This window comes from Rhinoraja longicauda, chromosome 36, assembly GCF_053455715.1.
Source record: "Rhinoraja longicauda isolate Sanriku21f chromosome 36, sRhiLon1.1, whole genome shotgun sequence".
NCBI lineage: Eukaryota > Metazoa > Chordata > Chondrichthyes > Rajiformes > Arhynchobatidae > Rhinoraja > Rhinoraja longicauda.
Window position 1 is genome coordinate 3,194,448 of NC_135988.1, and position 23,747 is coordinate 3,218,194.

Genomic DNA, 23,747 nt, shown 5'->3' on the forward strand with positions numbered 1-23,747 from the left:
GGAATTTCCTACACTAACTCCCTTCCACCACATTAGCCCTCTAATTTCTATGAGTAAGCCAGTTTTGAATCCATGAGCCCAAGTCACCGTGAATCCCTTGCATGATAATCTTATGGATCAGCCTACCATTGGGGCATTGTTAAATGCCTCACTAAAATACATATAGATATCATCTGCGCCCATTCCCCTATTGATCACCTTCAGGTGAGTGCACCTTGCATATTGTGCATGCTGAAATGAAAGTAAGATAGGAGTAGATATTGAGTTCAGGGGCAAGACCCCTCTATATGAAAGTTGTTCTGTTCCGTACGGTATTATGTTACCTGAATGGTGAGAGATTGGGAAAAGGGGAATGCACTGAGATCTACATGTCCTTGTAAATCCGTCATTGAAAGCAAGCTTTTTAGTTTATAGTTTAGACGTGCAGCATGGAAACGGGCCCACCGAATCCATACCGCCCATCGATCACCTGTCCACAGTAGTTCCATGTTACCCCACTCCCCACGCACTAGCGGCAATTTACAGAGGCCAGTTAACCGACAAACCTGGACTTCTTTGGATGTGGGAGGAAAGCGGAGCACCCGGTAGAAAAACCCAGAGGGAGAACGTGCAAACTCCACACAGACAGCACCTGAGGTCAGGGTGGAACCCGGGTCAATAGACAATAGGTGCAGGAGTAGGCCATTCGGCCCTTCGAGCCAGCACCACCATGCAATGTGATCATGGCTGATCATTCTCAATCAGTACCCCGTTCCTGCCTTCTCCCCATACCCCCTGACTCCGCTATCCTTAAGAGCTCTATCTAGCTCTCTCTTGAATGCATTCAGAGAATTGGCCTCCACTGCCTTCTGAGGCAGAGAATTCCACAGGTCTCGGGCATTGTGCCATGCGAAGCTTTCAGATGTGGCAAGCAGTGAAGAAGGAAAATGGTATGTTTGCAATAGGATTAAAGTAAGAACAAGGATGTCTCCCTGTAGTTTTATAGGGCCTTGTGTGACCTTATATGGAGATTTGAGTGTTGTTTTGGTCTGCTTATCTGAAGAAGATTGTTCATGTTATTGAGTGAATGAAACGAAGTATCACCTGGCTGATGGTGGTGCAGACTAAAGAGGAGGGACTGGGCCATCCATGCCTGTGATGCTTGGAATTCAGGACATTGAAGAGGAGTCTCATAGAAACCTATGCAAATGTAACAATATAGAATAGATGCAGAGAGGATGTACCAATTGCTGGGAATTCAGGAACCAACATCCAGGGTATAGACTGTCGAAGTCCCAAACGCTATTGAGGTGTACAAATTATTAATACATTAAACCAAGCTGCCAGTTAGTGTCTGTTATTTAACATATTCATTTTCCCTACCCTTGAACTCTGCTTCACCAGAGCAGATAGTATTTGCTATTTTTTATTTAACAGACACACTGTCATTACCATTATGCACACAGACTTGCTCTTAACACATTTGTTGTCACTACCTTTGAACTCCACTGTGTGCGAAGTTCAGAGGATGTCACTGGTATCAGTTGTCAACATATTCATTGTCCTTACCTTGACACATGCGGCATTCGGAAGCCACCAGCCTGTATTTGCTAGTATCACATTCACTGTCGTTATCCGTGTGTCCTTTTTCATGCACAACTGAGAAATTGCAATCTGGTGTCAGGTATTAACATATTAAGTATCCTTTGTGTACGGAACCAAAAAGTCGCGGCTTTTGTATAACGCGGCCTGGAACGTGGCAACTCCAACAGCCTGACCGCGGGAGAAGACGGCAGGGAAGAGAAAAGGACATTCTGGCCTTCCATCACAGTGAGGAGGTGACTGGAGGAGACTCACTGTGATGGATGTTTCTTTTTGTTTGATTGTGTGTGTTATTGCTTATTTTTATTGCTCTTGTTGTTGGACTGTGGGTAATCTTTCATTTCGCTGCACATTTATGTGTATGTGACAAATAAACTTGACTTGACTTGATGTAAGAGTAAAGTATAGATCCACAGTCCACAATAAGATAGGTTGGAAGATTGGGACTACACCCGAGCTTATCAAAGGACTGTTCAGCAACCTGATAACAGAGACGACAGAAGTTGTTCTCAAAGATGGCGATACATTCCTTCAAGCATTTGTATCTTCTGCCTGGTGGGAGGAGGGAGAAGCGGGAATAACTGGGGTGAAGAAGGTCCTTGATTATGTTGGCTGTTTTCCCAAGGCATCGTGAGTGTAAATGTCTTCCCACCTGGTCCAACATGCCATCCCACCTAGAACCTTGGAACATGAGAACGTTTCAAGTTACTCTTTTATTAATTGCAGATTTATAACCATAATTAACTATTTTTCAGTAAATTGTCCTCGTTTAGGCTGATACCATGGCTTTGAAGGAAGATAACGATGAGGAGTTTGTTCCAAAGGAATCCACCAAATTCATCAAGAAAGTAAGCTATTCTTTATGCAGGTCCTAATGTGTTGAAGGATAATGGTTAGAAGTTGCTGTTTCTCAGCATTGTATATTATACCACCATACACCGATCTGCCAAAACATTATGACCTTGATGAGACAAAACATTATGACCACCTGCCTAATATGCTGTTGGTCCTCCGTGTGCAGCCCCATACGCAGCAGGGTGCGATGCATTGTGTATTGTGACACATTCCTCCCGTGACCACCATTAAAATGTGACTTGTGCCACAGTCGACCTTCTGTCGGTTCGGACCAGACGGGATAGCCTTCGTTGCCCTCGCGCATCGATGAGCCTTGGGCGCAGGTTTGTGGTTTGTCCCTCCTCAATAGACAATAGACAATAGAAAATAGGTGCAGGAGAAGGCCATTCGGCCCTTCGAGCCAGCACCACCATTCAATGTCACCATGGCTGATCGTTCTCAATCAGTACCCCGTTCCTGCCTTCTCCCATACCCCCTGACTCCGCTATCCTTAAGAGCTCTATCTAGCTCTCTCTTGAATGTATTCAGAGAATTGGCCTCCACTGCCTTCTGAGGCAGAGAATTCCACAGATTCACAACTCTCTGACTAAAAAAGTTTTTCCTCATCTCTGTTCTAAATGGCCTACCCCTTATTCTTAAACTGTGGCCACTGGTTCTGGACTCCCCCAACATTGGGAACATGTTTCCTGGCTCTAACGTGTCCAACCCCTTAATAATTTTATACGTTTCGATAAGATCCCCTCTCATCCTTCTAAATTCCAGTGTATACAAACCTAGTCGCTCCAGTCTTTCAACATATGACAGTCCCACCATTCCGGGAATTAACCTAGTAAACCTACGCTGCACGCCCTCAATAGCAAGAATATCCTTCCTCAAATTTGGAGACCAAAACTGCACACAGTACTCCAGGTGCGGTCTCACTAGGGCCCTGTACAACTGCAGAAGGACCTCTTTGCTCCTATACTCAACTCCTCTTGTTATGAAGGCCAACATTCCATTGGCTTTCTTCACTGCCTGCTGTACTTGCATGCTTCCTTTCAGTGACTGATGCACTAAAACACCCAGATCACGTTGTACGTCCCCTTTTCCTAACTTGACACCATTCAGATAATAATCTGCCTTCCTATTCCTACCACCAAAGTGGATAACCTCACACTTATCTACATTAAACTGCATCTGCTATGCATCCGCCCACTCACACAACCTGTCCAAGTCACCCTGCAACCTCATAGCATCTTCCTCACAGTTCACACTGCCACCTAGCTTTGTATCATCGGCAAATTTGCTAATGGTACTTTTAATCCCTTCATGCAAGTCATTGATGTATATTGTAAATAGCTGCGGTCCCAGCACCGAGCCTTGCGGTACCCCACTAGTCACTGCCTGCCATTCTGAAAGGGACCCATTTATCCCCACTCTTTGCTTTCTGTCTGTCAACCAACTTTCTATCCTTGGACCACTGTCGGTAGGTACTCACCACTGCTGACCGGGAGCACCCCACAAGCCTTGCCGTTTCAGAGATGCTCTGACCCAGTCGTCTGGCCATAACAATTTGGCCCTTGTCAAAGTCACTCAGGTCTTTACTCCTGCCCATTTCTCCTGCATCCAACACATCAACTTCAAGAACTGACTGTTCACTTGCTGCCTAATATATCCTACCCCTTGACAGGTGCCATTGTAACAAGATAATCAATGTTATTCATTTCGCCTGTCGGTGGTCATAATGTTTTGGCTGATCGGTGCATATTCCATGGGAGTAAGAATTACTAAGGAGCTGAAATGGGAAAGAAAGATGTAATCACTTTACCCTGGGGAGAACTGAATATTTTCCTAATAGAAACTAGGTGCAGTGGAGACTGAAAGTGATTTAAGTATTTATGCAGTGTAAGTATTTATGTATGTAAGCTGCTTTAAGATAACACTGAATGCAATGAATAAATCTGAAAGGCAAATGGAATATTAATCTTTATCACAAGTCAATTGGAGTACATAAGTGAGGATGTGGTGCTTCAGGTGTAGAGAACCTTGAATAAGAAGGAAAATAGACACAAAATGCTGGAGTAACTCGGCGGGACAGGCAGCATCTCTGGAGAGAAGGAATGGGTGACGTTTTGGGTTGAGATCCTTCTTCAGTACCTCCTCCAAAGCTAATTCCTTCCTAAACAAGGAGGAAATATCAGATTTGGAGGAGGTACTGAATCGATTCACTAATTTAAAGGTTTAAAGAGTTAATCTTTGTTTTGCATTTCCTTCAGTTTCATCACTGACTTCACTGGGACTGAAATGATTTCCTTGTTACTGATAATTATGGAGTATGTTGTAGTTGAGGCTACAAATAATATTCATTTTGAATTTGAATCAACAGATAATGAAGCTTTTGAGCTGAGATGCTTTGTGTACGTAAACTTTCATCAGGCTAGTTTGGGAGAAGAATCTTTTGATTCGTTGGAAGATACAGCATGGAAACAGGCCCTTCAGCCCAACGTCAATCACATGTTCACACTAGATCCTTCTTATCCCACTTTCTCCCCGCACGTTCAAGGCCAATTTACAGAGACCCAATTCACCGACACACCTGCACATCTTTGGGATGTGCGAGCAAACTGGAGCACCCAGAGGAAACCCACATGGTCACAGGGAAAGCGTGCAAACTCCACACGCACAGAACCCGAGGTCAGGATGTAACCTGGGTCTCTGGCGCCATGAGGCAGTGGCTTTACCAGCTGTGCCACTATACTGCCCTCGTATTTCAGCAGTACTTTTCTATAACAAGGCACATGTATTATCAGTTATCTATACTGATCAGTTATCTACATTCAAGAGAGAGCTAGATTAGAGCTCTTAAGGATAGCGGAGTCAGGGGGTACGGGGGAAGGCAGGAACGGGGTACTGATTGAGAATGATCAGCCATGATCACATTGAATGGCGGTGCTGGCTCGAAGGGCCGAATGGCCTCCTCCTGCACCCCTATTGTCTATTGTCTATAAAAAGCTTTTATCTAAACGGAAATAATAGGAATGAATGCATTCTGAAATGTACTGTAATATTTTCAATGTTTTAACCCAGAAATATGTTACTCCAGCATTTTGTGTCTATCTTCGATTTAAACCAGCATCTGCAGTTCTTTCCTATACATTTTGTTTGCTCCACTGCGAAATCTCCTCAAGGTATGTCTACTTTGAAGAAGGCAAAAAAAACTGCAGATGCTGGTTTAAATCAAAAGTAGACACAAAATGCTGGAGTAACGCAGCGGGTCAGGCAGCATCTCGGGAGCGAAGGAATGGGTGATGTTTCGGGTCGAGACCCTTCTTCAGACTGAAGAAGGGTCTCGACCTGAGACGTCACCCTTTCCTTCCCTCCCGAGATGCTGCCTGACCCACTGAGTTACTCCAGCATTTTGTGTCTACCTTCTAATTTGAAGAAGTTTTCCTCATCTCTCCGACGAGAGTTCAGCAACATCCTCTCTCATTGTTCCCCGTCTGTGATTCCTCCTGCACTCTACGACCACGTTTTATCCCAGAGATATAATAGCAGTATGAACATTGACTTCTCTAACTTCAAGTAGCCCTTGCTTTCCCTCTCTCTCCATCCCCTCCCCTTCCCAGTTCTCCGACCAGTCTTACTGTCTCCGACTACATGTTATCTCTGTCCCGCCCACTCCCCTAACATCAGTCTGAAGAAGGGTCTCGACCTTGAAAGGTCATCCATTCTTTCTCTCCAGAGATGCTACCTGTCCCTCTGTTACTCCAGCATTTTGTGTCGATCTTCGATTTAAACCAACATCTGCAGTTCTTTCCTACACGTAATATTTTCAACGTTCTTTAAGAGAGCTATCCATCTCGGTAAATTTCCCCAGTGTAGGACGAATAAAGGAATATATATATATATCAGCCATGATCACATTGAAGATGGGTCTCGACCCGAATCGTCACCCATTCCTTCTCTCCTGAGATGATGCCTGACCTGCTGAGTTACTCCAGTATTTTGTGAATAAATACCTTCGATTTGTACCAGCATCTGCAATTATTTTCTCATACATTGAATGGCGGTGGTGGCTCGAAGGGCCGAATGGCCTACTCCTGCACCTATTGTCTAATGTCTATTGTTATCAAAGGAACTAGAATACATGTGAACAACACATCTTAAGAAAAGGAAATGTTCTAAATTTGCAATACTACAGAATACTACTCTTTTTCTTTTGGTCCTAGGTGAATCACGCGGGCGTGTTATCTATACCAACTTTAGGCCTACCATCTGGAGGTATTAATCTCTTGGGGAATACCCGACCATTCGTAGGCCGTTGCTGCTACATCTGTGCTCCACAAAGCTGGGTAATAGAAACGTGTTGCTTATTGGGAACTATAGCCCGGGCCTGGCATAGCATTTTGAGCTCATTAGTCTACTGGAGAATCTGTGGCACGGAGGTCTAGGTTTATTAATGTCACGTGTACCAAGGAACAGTGAAAAGTTTGTTTTGCTTGCTAGCCAATTAAGTAAGCTAATACTATATAAACACAAAATGCTGGAGTAACTCAGCGGGACAGGCAGCATCTCAGGAGAGAAGGAATGGGTGACGTTTCGGGTCAAGTCCCTTCTTCAGACTGAGATGCTGCCTGACCTGCTGTTACTCCAGCATTTTGTGAATAAATACCTTCGATTTGTTCCAGCATCTGCAGTTATTTTCTTATAATACTATATATAAATACAATCAAGCCAAACTCAAGTAGAATAGGTAGAGCAAAGGGGAAGATACAGAGTGCAGAATATAGTTCTCAGCATTGTGGCGCACCACATCATAAGCAAAGGCCAAAGTCCACAATGAGGTAGAGGTGAATCAGGCGGCATCCTAGCTTATTCAGAAACCGGACAACAGGGGGGGAAGAAGCTGTTCCTGAGTTAAGCTTAAGTGCCTGTACCTTTGTAGCGATGGGAGCAGGGAGACGGAGAAGTGATCGAGGTGGGACACGTCTTTTATTATGTTGGCTGCTTCTCTGCGGCAGTGTGAAGTGTAGATTGAGTCATTGGTGGGGAGGAGGGAGGGAGAGGGAGAGGGAGAGGGAGAGGGAGAGGGAGAGGGAGAGGGAGAGGGAGAGGGAGAGGGAGAGGGAGAGGGAGAGGGAGAGGGAGAGGGAGAGGGAGAGGGAGAGGGAGAGGGAGAGGGAGAGGGAGAGGAAAAAAAAAAGAAGAAAAAATTCCACCACCACCACTCTGCAGTGTCTTGGCGTTTTGGGCGTTGTGAAACCAAAATGTATAAAAATGGACTTTATTAAAATCTGACTATGTGCACTTTAACCACATGTGATTCAAATATCACTGCCTTAGTTTCTCGTCTGATAGTTTGAGTGCATTACCCTCTATAGTTTTCATAGTTTGAGTGCATTACCCTCTATAACCCTCCTGCCTTCTTTGCCTTCATTTTTCAAATGCAGCTTCCTACAGTAAAATTATCTTGTTATTCCAGGGCTTGCTTTTCCATAATTACTTACCCTTGCTGGGATTTCGGAATGCTATTCTTGTGACTGAGAAGCAAACAAGGTAGGTTGATCGTGCGGTTACAGACAACTTTGTTGGTTTTTACTTTGGCGGCAGTGAAGTTGAAATGACGGGTGGGTGGTAAGGTCATTGAGGAGTTTGTGGTTATTTTGTCACGCTCACACCCCCTCAGCGAGCTTCGTGCAACTTTCTGTGCTTTAGTTTAGAGAGACTGCAAGGAAACCTTCGGCCCACCGAATCCGCGCTGACCAGCGATCCCCGCACACTAACGCTATCCTTCACACACTAGGGACAATTTACACTCATACAAAGCCAATTAACCTACACACCTGTACGTCTTTGGAGTGTGGGAGGAAACCGAAGATCTCGGAGAAAACCCCACGCGGTCATGGGGAGAGCGTACAAACTCCGTACAGACAGCACCCGTAGTCAGGGTCGAACCCGGGTCTCCGGCGCTGCAAGCGCTGTAAGGCAGCAACTCTACCGCTGCGCCATGCTCTTAAATGATGTGGACCACATTGCCAGGAGCAGTGGTGGAGATGGGTACGAGAGTGGCCTTCAAGTGGGGTTTAGACAGGCACCTGGATGTGCAAGGAATAGAGGGACATGGATCATGAACAGGCAGATGACAGCAATTTAACTTGGCATCATGTTGGGCACAAACAGTTCAGGCCAAAGGACCTATAAGTAAATAACTGCAGATGCTGGTACAAATCATAGGTATTTATTCACAATTGCTGGAGTAACTCAGCGGGTCAGGCAGCATCTCAGGAGAGAAGGAATGGGTGACGTTTCGGGTCGAGACCCTTCTTCAGACTGATGTCAGGGGGTTGCGGGACAAAGGAAGGATATAGGTGGAGACAGGAAGATAGAGAGAGATCTGGGAAGGAGGAGGGGAAGAGAGGGACAGAGGAACTATCTAAAGTTAGATTTTGCAGAAGATGGAGGCGCAGATCCAACTTTAGATAGTTCCTCTGTCCCTCTCTTCCCCTCCTCCTTCCCAGATCTCCCTCTATCTTCCTGTCTCCACCTATATCCTTCCTTTGTCCCGCCCCCCTGACAGCAGTCTGAAGAAGGGTCTCGACCCGAAACGTCACCCATTCCCTCTCTCCTGAGATGCTGCCTGACCTGCTGAGTTACTCCAGCATTTTGTGAATAAATACCTTTGAGGCCAAAGGACAAGCTCCTGTGCCGTACTGTCCTATGATTCCCAATGTCTGAGCTCCAGAGATAGATTGAGAAAATAACAGTGAGCTCGCACGTGTAGTTCTCTCCTCTACAGTATACTGATGGCATTGTAACATCTTTTGCAACGTGACTTCTAGCCACCGTCATCAAATGCAATTATTAATAGCCTGCACAAATTTAAAATCCTGAGAGCAAAGGTTCTAGATTCTTGGATGATGATGAACGTTGTCATTCTTGGTTCTTTGTCCTCCAAAATGGAATTTAAACTGGAGTTGGCATTGTTTGTCCACGAATGCTTCATATTTCCATTATGTGCAGAGTGTTCTCTTAGTTCCTTGAAAATGGCAGCACAGATACATAGGATGGTCTAGAAAGCTTGCAGCACACTAGGGACAACAGTCCCTTCATCAGCCAGGTTATTGAGTATACGTCTGAAGAAGGGTCTCGACCTGAAATATCACCCATTCCTTCTCTCCAGAGATGCTGCCTGTCCCGCTACTCCAGCATTTTGTGTCTATTTATTAGGTATAGAAGTTGGAATATTATGTTACAGTTGCACAAGACTTTGATGAGGCCACATTTGGAGTACTGTGTTCAGTTTTGGTCACTGCTGCAGGATCGATGTTGTTAAGTTGGATAGAGTGCAGAGAGGGTTTGCGAGGTTGTTGCCAGAACTTGAGGGCTTGAGCTACAGGGAGAGATTGGGCAGGCTAGGACTTTATTCCATGGAGCGCAGGAGGATAAGGGATGATCTTATAGAGGAGTATAGTATCATGAGGAGAATAGATAGGGTAGATGCACAGAGTCTTTTACCCAAAGTAAGAGAATAAAGAATCAGAGAACACAGGTTTAAGGTAAGAGTGGAAAGATTTAATAGGAACCCGAGGGGCAACCTTTTCAAACAGAGGGTGGTGGGTTTATAGAACGAGCAGCTAGAGGAGATGATTGAGCTAGTACTATAATAACATTTAAAACACATGACAATAGACAATAGACAATAGGTGCAGGAGTAGGCCATTCAGCCCTTCGAGCCAGCACCGCCATTCAATGCGATCATGGCTGATCACTCTCAATCAGTACCCCGTTCCTGCCTTCTCCTCATACCCCCTCACTCCGCTATCCTTAAGAGCTCTATCCAGCTCTCTCTTGAAAGCATCCAACGAACTGGCCTCCACTGCCTTCTGAGGCAGAGAATTCCACACCTTCACCACTCTCTGACTGAAAAAGTTCTTCCTCATCTCCGTTCTAAATGGCCTACCCCTTATTCTTAAACTGTGGCCCCTTGTTCTGGACTCCCCCAACATTGGGAACATGTTTCCTGCCTCTAATGTGTCCAATCCCCTAATTATCTTATATGTTTCAATAAGATCCCCCCTCATCCTTCTAAATTCCAGTGTATACAAGCCTAATTGCTCCAGCCTTTCAACATACGACAGTCCCGCCATTCCGGGAATTAACCTAGTGAACCTACGCTGCACGCCCTCAATAGCAAGAATATCCTTCCTCAAATTTGGAGCCCAAAACTGCACACAGTACTCCAGGTGCGGTCTCACCAGGGCCCGGTACAACTGTAGAAGGACCTCTTTGCTCCTATACTCAACTCCTCTTGTTACGAAGGCCAACATTCCATTGGCTTTCTTCACTGCCTGCTGTACCTGCATGCTTCCTTTCAGTGACTGATGCACTAGGACACCCAGATCTCGTTGAACATCCCCTCTTCCTAACTGGACACCATTCAGATAATAATCTGCCTTTCTATTCATACTTCCAAAGTGAATAACCACACACTTATCTACATTAAACTGCATCTGCCATGTATCCGCCCACTCACACAACCTGTCCAAGTCACCCTGCAGCCTTATTGCATCTTCCTCACAATTCACACTACCCCCTAGCTTAGTATCATCTGCAAATTTGCTAATGGTATTTTTAATCCCTTCATCTAAGTCATTAATGTATATCGTAAATAGCTGGGGTCCCAGCACCGAACCTTGCGGTACCCCACTGGTCACTGCCTGCCATTCCGAAAGGGACCCATTTATCCCCACTCTTTGCTTTCTGTCTGTCAACCAATTTTCTATCCATGTCAGTACCCTACCCCCAATACCATGTGCTCTAATTTTGCCCACTAATCTCCTATGTGGGACCTTGTCGAAGGCTTTCTGAAAGTCGAGGTACACCACATCCACCGACTCTCCCCTGTCAATTTTCCTAGTTACATCCTCAAAAAATTCCAGTAGATTTGTCAAGCATGATTTCCCCTTCGTAAATCCATGCTGACTCGGAATGATCCTGTTACTGCTATCCAAATGCTCAGCAATTTCGTCTTTTATAATTGACTCCAGCATCTTCCCCACCACTGATGTCAGACTAACTGGTCTATAATTACCCGTTTTCTCTCTCCCTCCTTTCTTAAAATAGGAAATATTTAGAGAGATATGGGCCAAATATGGGCAGGTGGGACAAGTGTAGATGGGTCATCTTGGTCAGCATGGGCAGGATGGGAGGAAGGGCCTGTTTCCATGCAGTTTGGCTCTGACTCTAGTTATTGGGTGATATCGCACTGCACTGGAGACATTGCATGAGGCCTTGTTCAGTAACTGGGCAGTGAAGCCAGTGTCCTGGAGTCATAGATTGATACAGCGTGGAAACAGGCCCTTCCGCCCAACTCGCCCACACCGGCCAACATGTTCCAGCTACACTAGTCCCACCTGCCAATGTTTGGTCCATAGCCCTCCAAACCTGTCCTATTCATGTACCTGTCTAACTGTTTCTTAAACGTTGGGATAGTCCCAGCCTCAACTACCTCCTCTGGCAGCTTGTTCCATACACCCACCACCCTTTGTGTGAAAAATGTACCCATCAGATTCCTATTAAATCTTTTCCCCTTCACTTTCAACCTCTGGTCCTTGATTCACCTACTCTGGACAAGAGACTCTGTGCATCTACCCGATCTATTCCTCTCATGATTTTATACATCTCAATAAGATCACCCCTCTTCCTCCTGTGCTCCAAGGAATAGAGTCCCAGCCTACTCAACCTCTCCCTATAGCTCACACCCTCTAGTCCTGGCAACATCCTCGTAAATCTTCTCTATACCCTTTCCAGCTTGACAACATCTTTTCTATCACGCGGTGCCCAGAACTGAACATAATTCTGGCAATCCAGCCTTGCTTGTGGCATTTTAATGGCATTGATGTGCATTGGAAGCATGTAGCACTTTGAATAGATTGCTGTCATCGTGTTACAGACTGCTTTATCTGACAACTCTAGTGACTACTGTAGGATCATGCAGAACGGATGGTTCAATTTTGCTGCTTTGTAACGACAAATTAAACAAGTTACATTGGAGATATGTTTAACTAAAGATATTATTAATCTAGTATCATTCATGCCAATTAATGTTTTTTTTAATGTGAAACAAGGAACTGCAGATGCTGGGTTACAAAAAAAGACACAAAGTGCTGGAGTAATTCTGGGTCAGCATCTCTGGGGTATGTGGATAGGTTAGGACCCTTTTTGAGGCTGATTGTAAGGGGGAGGGGAGGAAGGGAACTGGAAGAGAGATATTACAACTGTTCCTACCTTGCCTCCTTCCAGGGACTGAAGCAGTCCTTCCAGGTGAGACAGAGGTCCACATGCACTTCCTCTAACTTCATCTACTGAATCTGATGTTCCCGGTGTGACCTCCTGTACATCGGATAGACCAAGCGTAGACAATACATACAATACAATATCTTTATCGTCATTGTACAAGTACAACGAGATTAAGAATGCCACTTCCACATCCATGCTATAAAATAAATAAAACACGGCAAAAACAAAAACAACAAAAGGAGGGGGGGGAAAAGGAAACAGAGTAAAGTGCAAAAAGGTTCATGCAGGGTCAGTTGTGCCAGATGACCCTGGGGGCAGAGACAGATCATGGCGGGCTCTCAGCAGGTTCGATTCAGAGCAGCTATAGCTCTAGGAATAAAGCTGTTCCTTAGTCTGGAGGTGCGAGCGTAGAAGGCCTTGTAACGTCTGCCAGATGGAAGTAGTTCAAACAGATGGTGGCACGGGTGTGTGGAGTCCTTGTAAATGCTGGTGGCTTTCCTGAGGCAGCGTGCGATGTAGATGTCCTCCAGGGCTGGCCGCTGTGTCCCAATGATCCTCTGCGCTCTGTAGATGACCCGCTGAAGAGCTCTCCTGCCGTGCAGCTGAGATACCAACATAGATGCCGTATGTCAGTATGCTCTCTGTGGTGCAGCGGTAGAAGGTCATCAGTAACTGTTGGGGCAGACTAGCCTTCTTCAGCGCTCTCAGGAAAAACAGCCGTTGCTGTGCTTTCTTGACTAACGCAGCGGTGTTAGTGGACCATGTGAGGTCCTCTGAAATGTGTGTGTCCAGAAACCTGGAGCTGGACTCTCTCACCACTCTGTCCCCGTTGATGAAGACTGGAGCGTATTCCGCATTCTGTGACCTTCTGAAGTTGATCATTAGCTCCTTGGTCTTAGTTGTGTTCAGGGACAGGTTGTTCTCCGAGCACCAGCTCGCCAGGTTCTGCACCTCTGCTCTGTCAGCTGATACATCGCCGTTGCAGATCAGCCCGATCACCGTTGTGTCATCCACAAATTTGACGATGGTGTTGGTGGCGAATGCAGGAACACAGTCGAGCGTGAAGAGGGAGTAGAGGGTGGGGCTCAGTACACACCTCTGTGGTTGCGACGACCGTTTCGCCAAACACTTGTGCATGGTCTGCCAAGGCCTACTGGATCTCCCGATTGCCAACAATTTTAACTCCCCTTCCCATTCCTGCACTGGCCTAGTTGTCCTAGGCTGCCTCCATTGCCAGAGTGAGGCCACTTGCAAACTGGAGGAACACCACCTCATATTCCGCTTGGGGTAGCTTCCACCCCAACGGTATGGATTCTCCCATTTGAGGTAACTTAAACCTCCCCCTCCTTTCTTTCCGTTCATCCCCCTCCCCCTCCCCTCACCCCTGTGCCTCTCCTAAACCTGTGCTTATTTCACTCCTTCCCTTCCACCTACATCCCTTCCACCAGCTTCACAATTTACAACTCCAGTTCTTTTGTCTCACACTTTCTGCCTTTTTATATCTGGCCTTTGTCTAACCATCTGTCTGTCAAACACCACCTTCACCACCTTCGCCTGTAGCCACCTATTACCTGCCAGGCTTTGTCCAGCCCCTCCTCTCTTCCTGCTTTCTTTCCCACCCCGACAATCAATGAAGAAGGGTTCCAACCCAAAAACATCACCTCTCCATGTTCTCCAGAGATGCTGCCTGACCCGCTGAGTTACTCCAGCGCTTTGTGGCGTTTCATGGTTTTTATGTTGTTAGTATGTGATATCCTTCCCTGTGTGTATAACCTGATGTTGTACAGTGTACATTTGGCCTCCTATTCTACCCGTTTAGCACTAAGCTGACGATGGATGAAGCCTCAGAGAGATGCAGCGTGGAAGGGCCGTACGGTCCATCAGGTCTGCACTGAGCGTCAACCACCCATTGACAATAATCTTACCTCCATCCCGTTAAAAAAATTGTTCCCTCATTCTCTTGAACTCCCCCTAGATTCTACCAATCATCTGTACACTAGGGGACAATTTACAGAGGCCAATTAACCTACTAACCCATACTTTTGGAAAGTTGGAAGAAACCGGAGCCCCCAGATGGAACCCACGTGATCACAGGGAGAACATGCAAGTACGGGTGGTACTTGATTACTGTTTCATGAGCACAGCCTGGGGAACCCACCGCCTGGATATAATAAACAGAGCCCATCACAACTTATATACTTCAGAGAAGGACCAAGGGATACCTTAAGATAAGTTTTAATTAATTACTCATAGACAATGAGGAGATAATACCCACCTATAAAGGAGTCTCCTTTGACTCCTCCCACTTCCTCCAAACCAGAAGCGTAGCTATGGGCACTCGCATGGGCCCTAGCTACGCCTGCCTCTTTGTCGGGTACGTCGAACAATCCCTGTTCCAGACGTACACTGGCCCCATCCCCGAACTCTACCTCTGCTACATCGACGACTGCATTGGTGCTACCTCTTGCACCCATGCAGAACTCACTGACTTCATACACTTCACCTCCAATTTCCATCCTGCCCTTAAATATACCTGGACTATCTCTGACATCTCCCTCCCGTTTCTGGACCTCACCATCTCCATCACAGGAGACAGACTAGTGACGGACATTTACTACAAGCCCACTGACTCGCACAGCTATCTGGACTACACTTCTTCCCACCCGGTCCCCTGCAAAAAGTCTATCCCCTACTCCCAATTCCTCCATCTACGCCGCATCTGCGCCCGGGATGAGGTGTTTCAGACTAGGGCTTCCGAGATGTCCTCGGTCTTCAGAAAACGGGGCTTCCCCTCCTCCATTATAGATGAGGCTCTCACTAGGGTCTCTTCTACATCCCGCAGCTCCGCTCTTGCTCCCCCTCCCCCCACTCGCAACAAGGACAGGATCCCCCTCGTTCTCACCTTCCACCCCACCAGCCAGCGGATCCAACATATCATCCACCAACATTTCCGTCACCTACAACGGGACCCCACCACTGGCCATATCTTCCCATCCCCTCCCCTCTCTGTGTTCCGCAGAGACCGTTCCCTCCGTAACTCCCTGGTCCACTCGTCCCTTCCTACCCAAACCACCCCAACCCCGGGCACTTTCCCTTGCAACCGCACGAGATGCAACACCTGTCCCTTTACCTCCCCCCTCAACTCCATCAAAGGACCCAAACAGTCTTTCCAGGTGAGACAGAGGTTCACCTGCACCTCCTCCAACCTCATCTATTGCATCCGCTGCTCTAGATGTCAACTTATTTATCTCGGCGAAACCAAGCGCAGGCTCGGCGATCGCTTCGCTGAACACCTGCGCTCGGTCCGCATTAACGCAACTGATCTCCCGGTGGCCCAGCACTTTAACTCCCCCTCCCATTCCCAGTCTGACCTCTCTGTCATGGGCCTCCTCCAGTGCCATAGTGAGGCCCGCCGGAAATTGGAGGAGCAGCACCTCATATTTCGCCTGGGCAGTTTGCGGCCCGGTGGTATGAACGTCGACTTCTCCAACTTCAGATAGCTCCTCTGTCCCTCCCTTCCCCTCCTCCTTCCCAGATCTCCCTCTATCTTCCTGTCTCCACCTATATCCTTCCTTTGTCCCACCCCCGACATCAGTCTGAAGAAGGGTCTCGACCCGAAACGTCACCCATTCCTTCTCTCCCGAGATGCTGCCTGACCTGCTGAGTTACTCCAGCATTTTGTGAATAAATCGATTTGTACCAGCATCTGCAGTTATTTTCTTATACCCACCTACAGTTGTCCTTAAACTGTGTGGCTCGTGGAATTAATTATATTTGAACTGGCCTCAACTACCTTCTGTGGCAAAGAATTCCACAGATTCACCACTCTCTGTGTGAAAAAAAACTTTCTCATCTCGGTCCTAAAAGAGTTCCCCCTTATCCTTAAATTGTGACCCCTTGTTCTGGACCTCCCCAACATCGGGAACAATCTTCCTGCATCTAGCCTGTCCAACCCCTTAAGAATTTTGTAGGTTTCTATAAGATCCCTCCTCAATCTTCTAAATTCCAGCGAGTACAAGCCGAGTCTATCCAGTCTATCTTCATATGAAAGTCCTGCCATCCCAGGAATCAATCTGGTGAACCTTCTCTGTACTCCCTCTATGGCAAGAATGTCTTTCCTCAGATTAGGAGACCAAAACTGTACGCAATACTCCAGGTGTGGTCTCACCAATGCCCTTTACAACTGCAGCAGAACCTCCCTGCTCAGTTGGAAAATAATGAGATTTTTGGAAAGATGGTCTGGTGCTAAGGCAGAGATAGATAGATTCTTGATTAGTACGGGTGTCAGAGGTTATGGGGCAAAGGCAGGGGAATGGGGTTAGGAGGGAGAGATAGATCAGCCATGATTGAATGGTGGAGTAGGCTTGATGGGCCGAATGGCCTAATTCTGCTCCTGTTACTTATGACCCTCCTGATGAACCCAGGTGTCCGGTGCCGTTAGGCAGTGTCTCTACGAGCTGTGTCACTGTTGATGCCTGGCACAATGATGCTCTTGAGCTATTGCCGCTGTGCTCCTGCAGGTACCGAGGGTGGCTGGCTCGACGCCTCTGCTACATCCTGTTTCTTGCTGAGCGCAAGGTTTACCCCGACGTACCTCCTTTGCAACACAAGATCATCAACAGTCCCAGGTGAGCGCCATTTCCACAAGAGTATTGTTCTATTATCTTTCTTTTTGTCCTCTTTGCTGCTTTTGAATGGGATACAATAGACAATAGACAGGAGTAGTGCATATATTATGAATATATGAATATATGAATAAACAATAGACAGGAGTAGTGCATATATTATGAATATATGAATAGACAATAGGTGCAGGAGTAGGCCATTCGGCCCTTCGAGCTAGCACCACCATTCAATGTGATCATGGCTGATCATTCTCAATCAGTACCCCGTTCCTGCCTTCTCCCCATACCCCCTGACTCCACTATCCTTAAGAGCTCTATCTAGCTCTCTCTTGAATGCATTCAGTGAATTGGCCTCCACTGCCTTCTGAGGCAGAGAATTCCACAGATTTACAACTCTCTGACTGAAAAAGTTTTTTCTCATCTCCGTTCTAAATGGCCTACCCCTTATTCTTAGACTATGGCCCCTGGTTCTGGACTCCCCCAACATTGGGAACATGTTTCCTGCCTCTAACGTGTCCAACCCCTTAATAATCATATATGTTTCGATAAGATCCCCTCTCATCCCCTCTCAGGGCGGCACGGTGGCGCAGCGGTAGAGTTGCTGCTTACAGCGAATGCAGCGCCGGAGACTCAGGTTCAATCCTGACTACGGGTGCTGTCTGTATGGAGTTTGTACTTTCTCCCCGTGACCGGCGTGGGTTTTCTCCGAGATGTTCGGATTCCTCCCACACTCCAAAGACGTACAGGTTTGTAGGTTAATTGGCTGGGTAATTAACCTACAAACCTGGGTTTAAAAAAATTGTCCCTAGTGGGTGTAGGATAGTGTTAATGTGCGGGGATCGCTGGGCGGCGCGGACCCGGTGGGCCGAAGGGCCTGTTTCTGCGCTGTATCTCTAAATCTAAATCTAAATCTAAAAAAAAATCCTTCTAAATTCCAGTGTATACAAGTGTGGTAAAACAATTGGCACTTTTTGTACAGAGTGCAGGATGCCGCGAAGGAAAACATATCTGACGCAACTGAGCCTGATCAGAAGTCACCTTGTAACATGGAGAACGTCGTAGGAATCCTGCACCAAATCCAGGCTCGCATCTCGCCCCTGTTACTCAGGTACGGGATGAGGTTTTTGACAAGGTACACCTGTTGATGAAACAGTGCTGCTCAGATGCTCAAAACCTGCATGAGAAGATGTGTTGACGCTCGGTCTGTCAAGGCCTCTTGGATCTCCCATTTGCGTACAATTTTAACTCTCTTTCCTATTCCCATACTGACCTTTGTGTTCCGGGCCTTGTCCATTGTCAGAGTGAGGCCACACGCAGCCTTAAGGGACAGCACTGCTAGTACTGTTTGTGCTTATTCCACTCGTGTAGCTTACAGTCCAACGGTATCAACATTTAATTCTCCAATTTTGGAAAACTAACCAGTCCTAGGGCGGCACGGTGGCGCAGCGGTAGAGTTGCTGCCTTACAACGAATGCAGCGCCAGAGACCCGGGTTCCATCCCGACTACGGGAGCTGTCTGTACGGAGTTTGTACGTTCTCCCCGTGACCTGCGTGGGTTTTCTCCGGGTGCTTCGGTTTCCTCCCACACTCCAAAGACGTACAGGGTTGTAGGTAAATTGGCTTGGTAAATGTAAAAAAAATTGTCCCTAGTGTGTGTAGGATAGTGCTAGTGTGCGGGGATCGCTGGTCCGCACGGACCCGGTGGGCCGAAAGGGCCTGTTTCCGTGCTGTATCTCTAAAAGTAGTCCAATGACAAAATAAACTCCATTGTCATCTGTTGCCTCCTATTATCAAGCTCACGTTGGATGCAGTTTACACCATGCCCATGGGCTCCATTGAGACCTTGCCAAAGACCAGGCAGACCATATCAACGCATTTTGTAAATTCAAATGCTTCGAAAAATTCAATCAATTTGCCCAGGTATGACTTTCCCCAAACAAATCATGCTATCTCTTTTCGTTCCAGATGTCCCTGCAAGCTGATGCTTAAATGGAAAGATAAACCAGGGCGGCTCTGTGCAATATGCAAACTGAGTGTTTAAGTTTAGTTTAGAGATCCAGCGAGTCCGCGCCGACCAGCAATCTCCGCACATTAACTCTATCCTACACACACTAGGGACAATGTACTATTATACTAGTCCAATTATCCTTTAAACCTGTACTTCTTTGGAATGTGGAAGAAAACAATAGACAATAGGTGCAGGAGGAGGCCATTCGGCCCTTCGAGCCAGCACCACCATTCGATGTGATCATGGCTGATCATTCTCAATCAGTACCCCGTTCCTGCCTTCTCCCCATACCCCCTGACTCCGCTATCGTTAAGAGCTCTATCTAGCTCTCTCTTGAATGCATTCAGATAATTGGCCTCCACTGCCTTCTGAGGCAGAGAATTCCACAGATTCACAACTCTCTGAATGAAAAAGTTTTTCCTCATCTCAGTTCTAAATGGCCTACCCCATATTCTTAAACTGTGGCCCCTTGTTCTGGACTCCCCCAACATTGGGAAAACCGGAGATCCCAGAGAAAACCCACGCAGGTCACAGGGAGAACGTACAAACTCCTTATAGACAAGCACCCATAGACAGGATCGGAACCGGGTCTCTGGTGCTGTGAGGCATCAACTCTACAGCTGTGCCACGATGCCGCCCCTTACTCAAGTTACCTGAGGGTGCCGCAGTGGTGCAGCTGGTAGAGCTGCTGCCTCTCAGCATCAGAGACTAGGGCCCGATCCTAACCACGGGTGCTGTCTAAGGAGTTTGCATATTCTCCCTGTGATCGCATAGGTTTCCTCCAGGTGCCCTGGTTTCTGCCCACATCCCAAAGAGCTGCAGATTTGTGGATTGATTGGCCTCTGTGGGGAAAAAATAGCCCCTAATCTGTGGGGAGTGGATAGGACAGAGGGATAACGTAGAACTACTGTGAATGGGTTATTGATAGATGGCCTGGACTCGATTGGCCAAAGTGCCTGTATAGACATGGAGCGGAGAACAGTGCAGCACAGGAACGTGCCCTTTGGCCCACAATATTTGTGCCAAACTTGATACTTAGTTAAACTGATCTCATCTGCCTATACATGATCCATATCCTTCTATTCCTTGCAGTTCCATGGGCCTGTCTAAAGATTTTAAACATATCTGTCGCTGCGATCACGCCTAGCAATGCGTTCCAGGTCCCCATCACCACTCTGTGTGAAAAAAACAACCTTGCCCCTCACATCTCCACTAAACCTTCCACTCCCACCGTATAGCTATGCCGTCCAGTGTTGGACATTTCCACTCGAGGTAAAAGGTTCTGACTGTCTACCCTATCTATGCCTCTCATAATGTTATGCATTTAAAAGGCAGCATCTCTGGAGAACATGGATGGATGTGTGTTCAAGTCGGGACCTTTTGCCAGACTCCAGACTACCCGAGTCTGAAGATGGGTCCCAACCCGAAACGTCACCTATCCATGTCCTCCAGAGATGCTGCCTCAGAGCATCTCTGAGGTACTCCGGCACTTTGTTTTTTATTTGTAAACCAACATCTGCAGTTCCCTGTGTCTCCATGGTAATATTGTGTATCATATACCATGATGCAAGCCTGTATTCAATTTACTGCACAAGTTTTAATTGGGGCCAAAAGTATGATGAAAGCATTGTCCAAACAGACAGAATCTAGTTGAAGACCACAGCTACATGCTGGAATAGACATTTAATCGTTTGAGTATTTTACTCTTCACAGAATAACCGGTTGGATCCTGCTGAAAGTATTTAACAGGGTATTTGTGAACCTGCAAGTGCATCGTGGGCAAGTTGAGATGTTACGGAAGGCAAGGGAAGAGGTGAGTGGTTAATTGTTTGCATGGAAGAAGAACTGTAGAAGAATATGGATAGAAGAATCTGCCATTTCTTAATGGATTTAAAGTTGAATTTAAAGTAGACCTATCCATGTTCTCCAGAGATGCTGCCTGACCCGCTGAGTTACTCCAGCACTCTGTGTCCTTTTGTAAACCAGCATTGCAGTTTCTCATGTAGGAATGAACTGCAGATGATGGTTTATGAGAACTTCTTCAAAGTAGGCAAGAAGGGTTCCGACCCAAAACATCGCCTATTCTTTTCCTGCAGAGATGCTGCCTGATCTGCTGAGTTACTCCAGCGTTTTGTGTCTACCTTGTGGTGCCTTGTATCTCCTCTCACATTTAAAGTGGAGTACTGTAAATGTGGATGTCTTTTTTGCATCTGCACAGCACCATTGCCTTGTGACATCGTCGAGATTTTGCAGCATTACTCATTACTAGCCTGTTGCTTAGTTTTATTGTCTTGTGGGTGTAATACGAGGATGTTGCCAGGACTCGAGGGCCTGAGGTTGAACAGAATAGGTGTTTATTGTTTGGAGCGCGGGAGGGTGATGGGTGATCTTATAGAAGGTGTAGGATCATGAGGGGAATAGATAGGGTAACTGCACAGAGTCTTTTACCCCGAGCACCACAATCAATGTGAGGGGGGAAAAGACTTAACAGGAATCTGAGGGACAACTTTATTATGCAATTTGTTTATATGCAACAAACTACCAGAGGAAGTAGTTGAGGTAGGTGCGATGACAACATTTAAAAAACATTTAAACAGGTACATGGATAGGAAAGGTTTAAAGGGTTATGGGCCAAACACTGGCAGGTGGCACTAGATGGCGGCACGGTGGCGCAGCGGTAGAGTTGCTGCCTTACAGTGAATGCAGCGCCGGAGACTCAGGTTCGATCCTGACTACGGGCGCTGTCTGTGCGGAGTTTGTACGTTCTCCCCGTGACCTGCGTGGGTTTTCTCCGAGATCTTCGGTTTCCTCCCACACTCCAAAGACGTACAGGTTTGTAGGTTAATTGACTGGGTAAATGTAAAAAAAATTGTCCTTAGTGTGTGTAGGATAGTGTTAATGTGCGGGGATCGCTGGGCGGCGCGGACCCGGTGGGCCAAAGGGCCTGTTTCTGCGCTGTATCTCTAAATCTAAAAAAATCTAAAAATCAAGGTCGACATGAGCAATTTGAGCCGAAGGCACTGTTTCCAGGCTGTATGATTCTGTGTGCAAATGATTCACCAGTGGGTTACCTGACCCTCCAGTCAACCCCTGCAGATATACTGTTAAATATTTGTAGCTACTTAATGGAGATATTATGGAGGGAAAAAACCCCATTTGGATTCTTTAGATAGGTTCTTTCAAGTAAAACTGATTGAAATGTGTTTGGATTGTAAATATTGGTGCTTGTATTAAAGCAAAGTTAATGTTAACTGTGACCTTATTTCAAGAGAATCATTGCAATGACTTTAGTGTAGGAAAAAAACTGCAGATGCTGGTTTAAATCGAAAGTAGACACAAAAAGCTGGAGTAACTCAGCGGGTCAGGCAGCATCTCTGGAGAGAAGGAATGGGTGACGTTTCGGGTCGAGACCATTTGTCAGTCTGAAGGAGACCACACCTGGAGTACTGTGTGCAATTTTGGTCTCCAAATTTGAGGATGGATATTCTTGCTATTGAGGGCGTGCAGCGCAGGTTTACTAGGTTAATTCCTGGAATGGCGGGACTGTCATATGTTGAATGACTGGAGCGACTAGGCTTGTATACACTGGAATTTAGAAGGATGAGAGGAGATCTTATTGAAACGTATAAGATTATTAAGGGGTTGGACACGTTAGGGGCAGGAAACATGTTCCCAATGTTGGGGGAGTCCAGAACAAGGGGCCACAGTTTACGAATAAGGGGTAGGCCATTTAGAACGGAGATGAGGAAAAACTTTTTCAGTCAGAGAGTTGTGAATCTGTGGAATTCTCTGCCTCAGAAGGCAGTGGAGGCCAATTCTCTGAATGCATTCAAAAGAGAGCTAGATAGAGCTCTTAAGGATAGCGGAGTCAAGGGGTATGGGGAGAAGGCAGGAACGGGGTACTGATTGAGAATGATCAGCCATGATCACATTGAATGGCGGTGCTGGCTCGAAGGGTCGAATGGCCTCCTCCTGCACCTATTGTCTATTGTCTATTGACCCGAAACGTCACCCATTCCTTCTCTCCAGAGATGCTGCCTGACCCGCTGAGTTACTCCAGGTTTTTGTGTCTACCTGCAATGACTTTAGTGTGTGGTTTTGGACTGTGTGGTGACAATGCAGTCAATATTGATGCGTTGAATTATAACGTGGAATCTGTGTTGTGTTTCTGGCAGTATGACGGTCCGTTGGTCTTTTTCCCCGTGCGTAAGTCTCGTCTGGATTACCTGCTGGTTACATTTGTCCTTCTCTGCCACAGTATCAGAGTCCCGTACATCATCTGCGGAGAAGATGCCCGGCTTCCGTTTCTCAGGTAAACGTCAATTAAACCCATCAGCCACTGCGAGGGAATGGGATGTGTTGTATAGGAAAAAAAATATCTTGCTCCTCTTAGAGAAAGG

At 46.5% G+C, this 23,747-nt stretch overlaps 1 protein-coding gene across 1 annotated transcript in view; it reads left to right on the forward strand.

The window, feature by feature from the left end:
* Positions 1-2,363: 2,363 nt before the first annotated feature.
* Positions 2,364-23,747, forward strand: part of gpat2 (glycerol-3-phosphate acyltransferase 2, mitochondrial) — a 69,512-nt gene continuing 48,128 nt past the window's right edge. Inside the window, exons 1-7 of the mRNA XM_078429033.1 lie at positions 2,364-2,429; positions 6,645-6,767; positions 7,898-7,971; positions 17,235-17,342; positions 18,319-18,447; positions 21,061-21,160; positions 23,523-23,659. Of these exons, the coding sequence (XP_078285159.1) occupies positions 2,364-2,429; positions 6,645-6,767; positions 7,898-7,971; positions 17,235-17,342; positions 18,319-18,447; positions 21,061-21,160; positions 23,523-23,659 (737 nt within the window). The remainder of the gene's footprint in view (positions 2,430-6,644; positions 6,768-7,897; positions 7,972-17,234; positions 17,343-18,318; positions 18,448-21,060; positions 21,161-23,522; positions 23,660-23,747) is intronic.